Here is a 12,618-nt window from a genome sequence, read left to right as displayed (position 1 = left end):
AAATGGATTTTAGAGAAAGAGGCAGCAAGAAGCACTGGCTTATACAATGAGTCATGACTTCTCTGGAGCAACCTGAGCACTACTTCAGGCTCTTTGTCCCATGTGCCTTCAGTCAATACCTAGCAGTCTGCATTGTCAAAAGAAGTTTTGGAAATAAGAAACAACAGCTCCCTTCCATACATTACAAACCACATTTGTCAGATTAACATACACAAAACAAGCAGTTTTACCAAATGGTTTATATACATTGCCAAGCATCAAAATACATCAGTTTCAAGGCCTTATTTAGGTACTGCTGCCTCCTCCAGTGTTCTTTCCAGAAGCTCCTGTCTTCTGCAGCCGGCTTGCACTGGGTTGCCGAGGCATCCTCTGGGCAGATCCTTCTCGGCTGCTTCTTTCTGCTAGAACCTGGGTCCCGCTGACAGCAGAACTGCTTTTATTTCTCCCTGAATAAACAAACACATACATTAATTTTCAAGTCCCGATCCTACATGTCACCCAGACCACATGCCTTCAGAAGTCATGCACAAGGCAAAATTGCAATAGATGTCGCAAATGTATCCAGTATCAAGCACAGAAGCTGAATTTGTGAATTCAGCTCAGAGGTATCAGGGTCACAAAACCAAAACAAGTTGCAGTAGAAGCATACTTAATTTTCATCAGGTTTAATCTGTAAAATAACCAGCTACTTCATTTTTTAAAACCTTGCTTTCATTTGGTGTAGGAACACCAGCACTGCAAACAGCACTTCAGGAAGAACATGAAGAGTATCTAACACCTCAGGATGGGAGTAAGTAAACTGATGTGTCAGTGTCCACCAGTTTCTGAGGCCTGCAGGCACATTACTGGATCAGAAACCCTCCTCTTCATGTCATGCTGTAACCTGATGGGCAAGTATGGATTCCCTATAATTTTCTGGGGTTTCCAGGAGCTCAGACTCCTACACAGGACTTAGAAATTTTCTTACTGTGTTCAGAAGATAAGAATTATCCTTTTGTAGGCACAAATGACTATCCCTAAACTACAACGTGACAGCAGAGAGAAGCAATGGGTAGAAAGGTAGAAGATGAGCAAGGCAAGGGGCATGTAGCTCACCCTGCTCGATTCAGCCAGAGGAAAGAGGAACAGACTATGGTATGGTTCAAACAAATGACCGGAGGGGATAAGTGAGGAAGACTGACTTTTCCTGGCACTGGACAGAACTACTTCACATTAGAAGTAGGACTCTCATTAAGAAAGACAGTAAAAATAAAAGGAACATGAGGCAAAATGGTCACAGCTTTTAGTAAGGGTAGCAAGCTCCAAGAGGCATCATGAAAAATTATTAACAGCAAGAAGGAAACAAAGCACAAGAATACAGTGAGCTGCAGTTACTGTAGTTATATGCATTCAATTAAATGAAGAGTGACATTTTAGCAACCGTTATCAGAGCAACTTCCAGAATACCAACAGCTACTCCACACACTGAAGTCTCCACAGGCATGGTTTGGAAATCATCATCTTGGATCATCTGTGCTACGGACAGCAGCAGGCTGGAGCTGTGTCTGTTTTACTTACCAAACCATCCTGTCTCCTTGGAGCAGCTGAGAACAGGACCCACATGAATAACACAACACCTTGCAGCACCAGAAAGACAACTCAAGAACTTCCAAGTAAGAGCATGTGGCCACTTCATATCTGTAAAATTTGACAGACTAGGGTAGCAAAATACGTCCACTTACCCCAGCCGAGTCATGTGCTCTTAAAAAAGTCCTTTTTTGTAAGCCACACTGTAATCTGCCAGCAGTTATTACCCCAAGCCAGCCAACCAGACTTGCAATCTTTCTTTGCAGCTCAAGCACTTTAAGCAGTTTCACTAATGCAAGTATTGCCCATGAACACAAATTGCACAAAGGTAATACATTATCTCATGGTATGCAAGAGAAAAACTAGCAGGAAAAAAAAAGCATTATAGTTCACCACGATGCTTTTAGCAATCCAGGACATCTCCACAGGTGAATGCCCTCCGTTTTCTCACATGCATCTACCCAGTAAGAGTACAGGTCCTCAGACTGTGTACAACTCTAACTACCTGCACACATAAAACAACTGCACCATTAAGGACTACTAGTAGTCAGACCCTTGGTCTTCTGATCTAGCTGAAACAAGCTGGGGAGAAAGAATCACTTTACTGAGCAGAAGCTGCGCTCAGACAAAGCACATGACATCCGTCCTCTTAGCCTCAAAATCACAGTAAAACAAAACAGTTACTTCAATAGCAGAAAAATCAACTCTGTTTTTGGAAGCATGACCCGTGAACCAATCAAGAATAGCTCATGAAGTGCATGAGGACAGGCATGGTTTGTACAATTCTACCAGTTAAAACACTATCAGAGATAACAGATCCAATTAACACAAAGCACAAAATCAGCTGAACATCCACAAACTGTACAATTCAAGTACCACAGATGAACAAAAGGATTCCACTGGTATTTTCCTTGGTGACACAAGATGTCCTATGTGTCTGATTGTCATAGAACAACTGCAGCTCAAATAGCTACAGATGCAAGAGACAAGCCAAAAGAGAGCCGTATCATATACCTCCTTCCCCAAAGATGACTCCAGAAGAAGCAGCTATGTGTTTATCTCCTCTAGAGCCAGGCATAGTTTGAGAAGAATGGGATATGCATGCAAACAGCAGCAGAAGTGTGCCCAACCCACCTCTGAGTGCTGGCTCTCCCATTTAGAAACAGCAGCGCCCACTGTGATCAGGCTGCTCACTGAACACAATGATGCTCATCACCTCAACAAAACCAAGACAAAAAAAGCTACGGTCACCTCTAGAAGACCACCACAAGATACTGGGATAGGAGTCTGCAAGGTGGCACACAGCAAGAAGACAAAGCCTTAAATAGCAGACAGAAGAAGCAGCACTTTCTTGTGTCAAGCAGGAGGCAAATAAAGACCGATCAGATTTAGGAAAGGAAATCCAACCCCGAATTTGCTTTCACAAGTGGAAATCTAAAGCTCTGCTTTTTCAGTCTCCTCTACTCAACCTACTGTTTTCCCCAGGGGAAAACAGGGACTACAGTTTCCCCCAGTAACAGGGACTACAGATTTTCCTCCCACTCGCAAATAAATAAATAAATAAATAAATAAATAAAGTGCTTTTGATACATTTATTTATAACACAGTCAGGCATATCAGGGCTGCAGCCATCTCAAAATATCTCCTGTCATGCATATTGGCAGTGACTATGGGCTAGAACAACTGCAGGGGTACTTTCACATTCTCAAAAATCCTGCTTCCTGTTTCTGTCTCACAGTAGGGCTTTTGCTGGGCATAGTAAACCAGCCAGCCTTTCCAAACAAGCTTCAGGTGTAAATAATAAATGCCTTGTAAGAGCAAAGTCCCTCCTTTTCGCAATCACTATGTGTTACCTAGAGGCTTAAAGAGACACCTTTTGCCTGATCATCCAAACTGTGCATAATGATGTGACTCACTTCAAATCTCATCACCTCCTGACCATGGAAAAACCTGGGATACAACTAGGCTCCACTCCCCAAAGCGGTCCCAGTATGTGACTGTGGCTCATTATACTCAATTTTTTTCCAGACTGCCAGGTTTGCCCTGCTCTCATCTCTACATAAATATCACAATTAGCCCTCTTTTGTAATACAAACTGGGAGGTTCTCAGATCTTCAAAGCTGCTGCCATATCCTGAACAGCTAATATACTCCCTCCAGAGCCAAAACATCACCCCTGCTCAACAGTCTCCCTAACAGAGTAAAGTAGCAGGTGAGACTGGCAAAATGTCTCAAGAAATCCAGCTGAACTGTTTTGAAACAGGGGAAGAGGAGGGAAAAGGAAAAAAAAAAAAAAAAAAATGGAAAAAGATGGTTTTCAAATGCACTTTCCAAATAAGTTAACTACTTTCCAAATAACTAAGACCTTAAGTATGCATTAAGCAGAGGGTAATTATTTAAGCACACATTTTTCTCTTGCAAACTGTCATCTGAAGAGAAGGATTTGGAGAAAGAAGAGAATACAAAGTAAGAGGGTACCTACACAGGCCCACGAATCACCTGCACAGAACTTAAGACTCTTCTCCAGCAAGCCTGTTTCTTCCAAACAGGTTTGGTATTCAACAGTTTTACTAGGTTATCACTACAGAAGTCCCACATCCTATTCAAGATACTGATGAGACTCCTTAAGTGCTCAAATATCTCCGTTTCATATATCAGGTAAGAACCCTCCAAACAAGATGACTGAAGGTGGTTTAATATACAAAACAATTCCCTCCTTCCAGAGCAGAGGTCTGTATTAGTCTTATCAATCTGACAGTCATTTTCCAAGGCAACTCTCTGAAATAATACTTCATTCTCATCTACACGATGGATGGATTCTCTTTTTACTCTAATATCTGTGTTACTTCGGGAGGCTGCCAACTTAGCCACCTATGAAGTGTTTGGTCTACTGAAGACAAAGTTTTTGTTCACCTCTCCTGCTCTTTTGAGTGATGGCTCCCTTCAAGGAGAGCCATAGGAGCTCCTCTCTCATTCACTGATAAAGATGACATGCACTAGCCATTTCCCTACAAATCCTCACATCTTCCTGGTTGCTCCTCATTTTACTACTTTTCACCACCACACTTACGACAGTGTTATCTCCTGAGACAAAGCGAGGCTGGGTAAGTGGAAGGGGAGTACCAGAGGAATGCATGGCAAGCAAGCTGTACCCAAGAGTGATGGCAGACACTGTGGGCCCATACAGCAATAGTCATCATTCCAGAAGTCTGACTACAGCTGAAGATGGACAACACAGAGAAAGTGCAAGAAATAAGCAGTAAGAAGAAGATGAAGAGAAGACTACAAAAACAAGGATGGCAAAAGGAACACACAGAGAGGACAAAGTTGGCAACAAGCTACACAGTAGTCAGAGGGACATTTAGGAAATAACTGTGCAACGGCACTTAGAAAAGACCTTGATCATACCTAAGTATCTGCACAGGAAGAAAGTTGTTACAAATCCAGGGGCACAGGAGGACTTATGAGTCTCAAAAGCATATTCTTACACAGACAAGAAAAACACACCCTGCAAACTCTTCCCCGAGCCCATGACTTCCCCAAGCTCAGTGGCTTTTCTAACGGGCACCTAAATGCGACACAGCGTTTCTCGGGGTAGGAAAGCATTCTGACCCCTGCTATGCAGAATAGGAAGCTGCAATGGTTCCTCACAGCCTTAAAATCCATAGACCAGGTGAGAGCCCCACAGTGGAGACAGAACTTTGAAAAGCTAATCAACACTTTTAGCATGAGAAATAAGCTGGTGCAAAGCTTTGGGATGTAACTTTATGGAAGACACTTGGGCTAGGACAAAACCAACGCCACCATCCCAAGGGGCATGCACACTTCCTCCTCACACCTAAATGCCTAAACCTTCTCTTCAAAATCAGCTTTCTCCCTCCCAGATAAATAACTGTCAAGGAACCGTTCGGAATGCAGCTTGCATTATCTTGTATCTGTATGCCAGATTGTCCTGAGTTCAGCAGTAGCAGTCATTTTTTTCCTTCTTAGTAGCTGGTGCAGTGCAGTGTTTTGACTTTCGGCCTGGGAACAGAGCTGATAGCAATGTTTTGGTGAGCTGATAGCAAGGACTTTGGGAGCCTCATGCTCTGCCAGGGAGGAGGGGAAGTCGGGAGGAAGCAGAGACAGGACACCTGACCCAAGCTAGCCAAAGAGGTATTCCATACCACAGCACGTCATGCCTGGGGGGGAGTTAGCCGGAAGGGCTGGGAGACGGCATCGGTCAGAGCATGGTCGGGCTGGGGGGGGGGAAGTTATCGGTCGGCTGGTGGTGAGATGTCATATTCTCTTCCCTTGTTATTTCCTTTATCATTATTATCATTGGTGGTAGCAGTAGTGATTTGTGTCATACCTTAGCTACTAAACTGTTCTTATCTCAGCCCGTAGGAGTTGCATTCTTTTTGATTCTCCTCTCCGTCCCTCTGGTAGTAGGGGGAGGGAAAGAAGGGGAGGAGTGAGTGAACGAGTTGCCTGACTGGGTTTAAACCACAACACAGATGGATGCTCCAGTACACAACACAGTAATTTGGAGCCAGTTATCATGAATTCAGTTACCAGCAAACACAGCTCCATGCAGAACACCATGGTTACATTCCATGGGAAGATGCCAAATAAAGTCATTCATATGAGACTCTCTGTTGCTTTAGCTGTTAAAAACAGCTGACATAACTACCAGGGCACCCCTGAACACCAATAATGTTGTTCAGAAATGCTGTAACAGTCTTTTTTTAGCTGCTTTAAAAAACCTCCCTGCACCACGATCGGCTGAGAAGCCAAAGCAAGTGTTGCATCATTAGTGCTAAAATTTGACCACAGCAGGCTTGCCTGATCTTTAGTGAGACCTGGATTACTTCAGCCACTTGTCTGTCTTCAACAAAGGAGAAAGCATAGGATAAAGAGTAGATACACAGAGCTGAAGGACACTGTGCAAAGCAACTTGGCAAGCTTATATAGGACAACCACTGTTTGGTTTTTTTTATCAGCACAAGGAGCTCTGGCTTTATCAGCACACACAAGTCCCAGCTATGCAGAGGGTGCATCTCCCAACTCCAAATGCCCAGTCCTGCATGGAGGCAGCACCATCTCCCTCTTAAATGGAAGCAGCATCTTCCCACGAGATGGCAGGGCCAAAAGCAAACATACCTTCCCTGCAGCAGCTCCTTAAAGGGAAAGGAGGTGAGGCAAGGCAAGGCAAGGCAAGCCAAACACTCTTGCAAAACAGATCCAGCCCAGAGGACACCCCCAGTAACCCTAGTAGCACTTACCCAACTCCTTAATGACTGACTTGGACTGTGCCCAAAACTAGAAAGCTCAATGACTGAGGAGACATTACTCCTCCTCTTCAATTTAAGCCAGCTGGTTGCTTCTTCAGCTGGAGGAAAGAAAATTACTCTGATAAAGATATACTGATTTTAATGGGATCTTTATTTCTGGAACACACTTTTCCCCAAAGGCTATGGTAAAACAAGATCCCATACTGAACTAGATAGTTCAAATCCTAATTCGGCCAAAGCGGGTCCAGTAAAACAGACAAGACTGGCACTGATGGCCCAGTTCTGCTTTAGATCATCACCAATTTCCACAAATTGAGAGATCTCTCTGGACACCTATCTGTGTTCATGACCTTCTGCCAGGAGTCCTACATATCCTCCTCAGACCCTCCAGGCACACTGCTCCAAGTGTCTACATGCACTGCAGAGTCGGACATAAGCTAGTAAAAAATTGCACAAAGCTGCAATTAAAGCTGCAGAAGCTTGTTCACTCGCACCAGATGCCTATCTTAGGTCAGGCCAGGCACTAAGCTAACACAGCCCCTCCTTTGACTGAATCACAGCAAGCACAGACACCTGCCTTCCATCTGAGAGGCTACAGAAACATTCCCACAAGAAGAGCTAGATAAAACATGCCCTCTTCTCAATACTAAGGAGATCTTACCAGTACTTCTTATACTCACAAGAATGAAGATGCAGGACTAAGGTTGTGACAGGCTGCTGCTAAGCTTATGTTCTGCTCAAAGAATTTTCTGAGGGAGTTACCTTTTCAATGGTGATTTTATTCACACAGGAATTAGCTGATGTCACTGGGTGCTGGGTGACAGCAAAGTCACTTGGGCTGATTAAAAAGAGAAGTTTTCATTCAAAATGAGTTACGGCGCCAATACAGCACAAGCTTCCCCAAAACAAAACCACACCAACATAGTTAGGGAAGACTAAACCTTCTGACAAGGCATGAAAGTGCTGCCCACCTGAATTTGGTCAGGACTGAGGGTGATGAAAGAGAAGAGGACGAAGGGCTCCTTTATCACCACATTACTAAGCACCAGCCTGCTAAGGGAGCAAATGCAAGCTCAGCATTTAATGTTTCACCATATGTCTTCAGTGAAACTGTGGCTTGATGGGCACAATCCTCCTGCCTCAGTAAGCTGCGTATGATCCAGCGATCTCAGTGCATCAGCTAGCCCTGAAGCTTATTTTAACATTGTGAAATAAAGCAGCAACAGGAGATGCTGAAGGCCAAACTAATAATGTGAATATTTACTATGAGCAACACAGAGCTAACATCATCTTTCTCTAAACTTCACTACACTTTGCCCTTGGAATGCTTCTCCCAGTGCACTTGAGAATATCAGCATGTCAATTTTGAAAGGAAACTATGGAGAGGAAAGTCTGGCTGGACACACTAGGCCTGAAATCTGACTTGGGCATCATCTTGGACCAATAGATGCTCAGCTAAATATGCAAAATGAGCACCCTGGAATGACACAGGCTTTTCCTCTTGAGGAATTTAACACTCATTAACAAGCAAGTTGCCATTAGACCATTTCACACCCGAGCCAGCCTACTACCAGCTAAAACTAGCTCATGGCAGTAGCCCATTGCTAGGAGTGTCTCATTTTTACAAGAAGTACCACACAAACAGCATACATGAGAGGATAAAAGCTACTTCAGATTAACAGACATACAGGAGCAAAAAACCTTACCAAAGCTGTTTCACAGTTTGAGTGGGCCATCACACCTGAAGCACCAACAAAGCAAAAATAGAAGAGAGCAAAATTTCACAGCATCTTTCCTTCAAAATTGGTGCTTTTCTCACATTTTTTCCTCTCAACATGGTACGCAAACAGCACGCTGCTGTACCTCCTCCTTTTTGCTGGCGAAAAAGGATTCAGCCAGGTGCCTTCTTGACAAAGGAGAACTTGTCCAGGTTTCTGTGGGGTCCTGGACAGTTTATCCACACACTCCAATTCCCATCTGGGCTTTAGCAAACTTTCTCAGAGTCTCTGTATAGCTGCTCCATGACGTAAGTCTCACTCACTTACCATGTGGGAATTCATACCCAGAGCAGGAGGCTCTGCTGTTGTAAGGGTGCCTCAGAGTGTGGCATAATAGTTCTTACCCTAAAACTGACTGCTTATAGTTGGCCTTTCTTACCTTTCACCTTCACTTTCTTCAGAACTTACCACCAAATGTAAAAGCACAGCTATGAGAATAAACAGCCCCTAACATCAAGGCAGCTTCAGCAGAGACTAAGCAGTAGTATACTACAATGAGTGGGAAACCTTACTTTCCCACACACTACCCCAGTTACCTTGCTGACAAAGCTTTCCTTTCTTGCCCCATTCTCTGTCTTCCCAGCTGACAGTTCCTTTCTAAAGCTTTGCCTCAAAATTCATCATGGGGCAGAGACCCATCAGCTACAACAGTTTTCACCCTGAAACAGGGAGAGCAAGGAAGAACAGGACATGGCAATATAATTCGACTTGACCTCATCCATTTCTAGGCTCCCGCTGGGTGAGACATTACTGGTAGAGCAGCAGGCTTTCAGCATGAGATTTTGTTCTTGTCAACCACAGACTATAATCACAAAACCTTTCTGTTTTGGCCACTGCCCCTTTCTACTGTTTATGAATACAAGACAAATGACAGCCTTTCTGCAGTGAATTTAAGCGTAATGACAGGCTTGTTTTAGTTACCTCTTTTAAAACCTTTTGGAATTAATCCACAGAGGTTGTAAGCTACCAGCTAAAAGTCACTTCTGGAAGTTCTGGGGTTCAGTAAAAGTTTTATTAGAACTGGTTTGAAATAAATATATATGGCTCAGCTTTAGGGCTACATCTGCTACTGCCCATCGAGATTAAGGCAATCACATAAGATAATTACATTCACAAGCAGTTGCTTTTCTGCCAACAATCCCCACAGAGCTGCGCATTTCACGTTCCCACCGAAAGAAACCTCTGGACAAGCTGCAGAAGCCACTGTGCTGTATGGGGATGGGGCAGAGGAAGCATCACCGCTCCTCTGATTTTCTGAGGATTCTTAATGTACCAGAAACTCCTCCTTTTGATTTGGTGGGTTGTTTTTGTTTCCTTTTCTTTTGCATTAGATACAAACAAAACAGCATTGTATAACACTGTGCACTAAGGGGTGGTTTGTTTTTTTTGTTGCTGCTAAAGTCACGGAGGCCTAGGCAGGAAGCTACAAAACCCAGCACAAGCGACCGCAGGAACCTCTCCCCGGCCACGCCGTACAGCTCCTCCACACCCGGCCCCTATGCTGCTACAAAAAATAGGAATTAAGACCAAAGGGTGCGCGCAAAGCCCCCGCCGGGCCCGGCTCCGCAGTTCACATCGAACGGGGACCCTGGAGGCCGGCCGAGACTCCCCGCGGGCCCGGCCGCCCGGCCCCCGGCCCCGTGGCGGGACGGGCGGCGCGGCCGGCAGGAGGCCAGGGGAGGCCGCGGGACACTGAGCAGGCGGTGGGGAGGCCACGGCAGAGGGGCAGGCGGGCCCCGACCCGCGGCGGCCGCAGAGCAGAGAGGGGGACCCGGCTGTCCTCTGGAGCTTCTGCGCAAGGAGACATGGGGTCAGGGCCCGCCGCCGGCCCTGCCCGCTGCCTACCTCGAGTGTCGGCGGGGAGCAGGGCCGGCGCGGCAGGAGGGCCGCCCTCGGGTCCCGGCGGCAGCCGCTGCCCGGCGCACATGGACTTCAGCACCTGAAAGACGGCGAGCGGCGCCACGTTCATGCGCAACAGGTCCAGCAGCACCCTAAGGGGACAGCGGGCAGCGACACAAAGGTCAGCGGAGACAGCGGCCAGCGAGAGTACCTGCCGCCCCTCCGCTTACCGGAACACCTCCGGGTCCAGCCCGCTACCCGCCGCCTGCGCTAGCTCGAACAACTCCGCCTCCTCCGCGCTCAGCAGCTGCTTCCGCCGCAGCCGCGCCTCCGCCATAGCCGCCACCGCCGCCATTCCCCCTCTCCGCCTCCGACGCGGGAGGGCCGCTCGCCGGCCCCTCAAGGCCCGGCCCCGCCCCGCGCGGCGCGGCCTCATCGCGAGCGTCCGCCGGCTGCTAGGCCCGAGCTCAGAGCGGCCCTGCCCTGCAACTCCCGCCAGCGCCCGGCAGGTGGCAGCCGCGCTCCAGCCGCAGCCGGGGTGGTTGGCGGCGTTCGGGGCTCCTTCATCCTCCTGCTCCCTCCAGGGTTCCTTTGCTCCCTCCCCCCGGCAGCTGGCGGCACCCCAGGCCAGTCGAACACCGCTCATGGTGATTTCACAGAAGCAGAATCACAGAACGGTTTGGGTTGAAGTTCATCCAGTTCAACCCCTGCCACGGGCAGGGACACCTTCCACTAGAGCAGCTTGCTCCAAGCCGCTGTGTCCAACCTGGCCTTGAACACTGCCAGGGATGGGGCAGCCACAGCTTCTCTGGGCACCCTGTGCCAGCGCCTCAGCACCCTCACAGGGAAGAGCTTCTGCCTAAGAGCTCATCTCAGTCTCCCCTCGGGCAGGTTCAAGCCATTCCCCTTGGTCTGTCCCTACAGGCCCTTGTCCAAAGCCCCTCTCCAGCTTTCCTGCAGCCCCTTTAGGCACTGGAGCTGCTCTCAGGTCTCCCCTTAAGGGCAGCCCTCGCAGCATCTCCATGGCCTCCTCTGGCCTCGCTCCAGCAGCTCCACGTCCCTCTTGTGCTGCTGCCCCAGAGCTGGATCAGGACTGCAGGGGGGTACTCCTCAGAGCACAGCAGAGGGGGAAAATCCCCTCCCACGAGGCTCTGGGTCTTGAGCAGCAGATCGAGGGAGGAACAGCTCTGCTGCTCCCATGTACAGCCCAGCACACAGGGAGGTTCTGGGCTCAAGTGCATACTGAGTCCAGGTCATGAGGAACTTCTCTTCACCCAGCACCCCCAAGTCCTCCTCAGGGCTGCTCCATCCAGTCTATGCCCAGCCTGTGTCTGTGCTTGGCATTGCCTCGATCCAGGTGCAGGACCTTGCACTTGGCCCTTCTAGGCATTTTCCCCAGGCCGCCCTTCAAATTCACTGTGGGCTGCACTACTGCCTGTGTGTCCCTCCTCCAAGCGTACATGCCCTTGCTCACTGGACGGGGCCCCTTGGTAGCCTCACCTACCTCACCATTTAGCTAAGCCAACCTCCTTTCTCAAAGCAGACATCTGCCCTGAACCTCCAAACTGGAGTCTCCAGGCATTCCCCATAAGGCTGAGGTTGTGGCTCCCCCGACCAACAAGCTGCTCCACTTTCTTTTCTACGAGCGGTAACATTTGTAGCTGAGTGAAACTGGTGTTTTATTCCTACAGGAGCATACATGCCAAGTACATGGTGGAGAAGATCCCACAGAGGATCATGAGCTTCCCTATATCACCTGTCTGTGGGCATGTGAACGTGCACTCAATGTAGGTGGCAAGCAAGGACACCCCTACCCCCTTGCTGTATTTCTTCTTGCATTTTTCCCACTGAAAGACAAACAGCTGGTTGTCCTCATTGCTGTGTTTATCTGTGTGATTTCTTTTCGTGTGACCATCCTCTGCCCCAAAGTGATCCAGATCATGTATCATGGGGGCCAACTCTGGATGTTGGTGTTAATCTGTCTGAGGACAGGGAAGGGAGCTAGTGAGAGCCAGTGGGAGCACTTTGTGCAGCAGATTTGGATACAGAGAAGCCATATGGGAGCTGGGAGCTGACTTTCATGGAGCTACACACAGTTAATCATCCATGTTCACACACCCAACTATCCACCTCTTCCAGGCTGCAGCACCTCTTCAGTTCCCA

At 47.7% G+C, this 12,618-nt stretch overlaps 1 protein-coding gene across 2 annotated transcripts; it reads right to left on the bottom strand.

Annotated features, from left to right (window-relative positions):
* Positions 1 to 220: 220 nt before the first annotated feature.
* LOC134167289 (mitotic-spindle organizing protein 2B-like) lies at positions 221 to 10,856 on the bottom strand. Of its 2 annotated transcripts, XM_062625799.1 has the most exons (4): positions 10,686 to 10,856; positions 10,462 to 10,607; positions 1,558 to 1,677; positions 221 to 446 (listed from the first exon to the last, which is right to left on the bottom strand). In XM_062625799.1, exons 1-4 carry the CDS (start codon positions 10,808 to 10,810, stop codon positions 286 to 288), a joined length of 552 nt encoding a protein of 183 aa, XP_062481783.1. In that variant the 5' UTR covers positions 10,811 to 10,856; the 3' UTR covers positions 221 to 285. The 2 variants fall into 2 exon arrangements, with proteins under 2 accessions (XP_062481783.1, XP_062481784.1); XM_062625800.1 differs by lacking the exon at positions 1,558 to 1,677 and having other exon boundaries at positions 10,686 to 10,846.
* Between the last annotated feature and the right edge of the window lie 1,762 nt (positions 10,857 to 12,618).

Source organism: Pezoporus occidentalis, unplaced genomic scaffold (genome assembly GCF_034315485.1).
Source record: "Pezoporus occidentalis ecotype Australia unplaced genomic scaffold, CSIRO_AGI_Poc_V1 ctg282, whole genome shotgun sequence".
Lineage (NCBI taxonomy): Eukaryota > Metazoa > Chordata > Aves > Psittaciformes > Psittacidae > Pezoporus > Pezoporus occidentalis.
The sequence above is the reverse complement of the archived record's forward strand: the minus strand, read 5'-3'. Positions and strand labels throughout refer to the sequence as shown.

What these genes read in the sequence shown, in the direction of transcription:
- LOC134167289 (XM_062625799.1), bottom strand. Translation starts at nt 10,810, where the DNA reads ATGGCGGCGGTGGCGGCTATGGCGGAGGCGCGGCTGCGGCGGAAGCAG. An exon ending in GCTCCCCGCCGACACTCGAG is followed by an intron (nt 1,678 to 10,461) that starts GTAGGCAGCGGG and finishes CAAATTTTACAG; the next exon opens with ATATGAAGTGGCCACATGCT. An exon ending in CAAGGAGACAGGATGGTTTG is followed by an intron (nt 447 to 1,557) that starts GTAAGTAAAACA and finishes TTGTTTATTCAG; the next exon opens with GGAGAAATAAAAGCAGTTCT.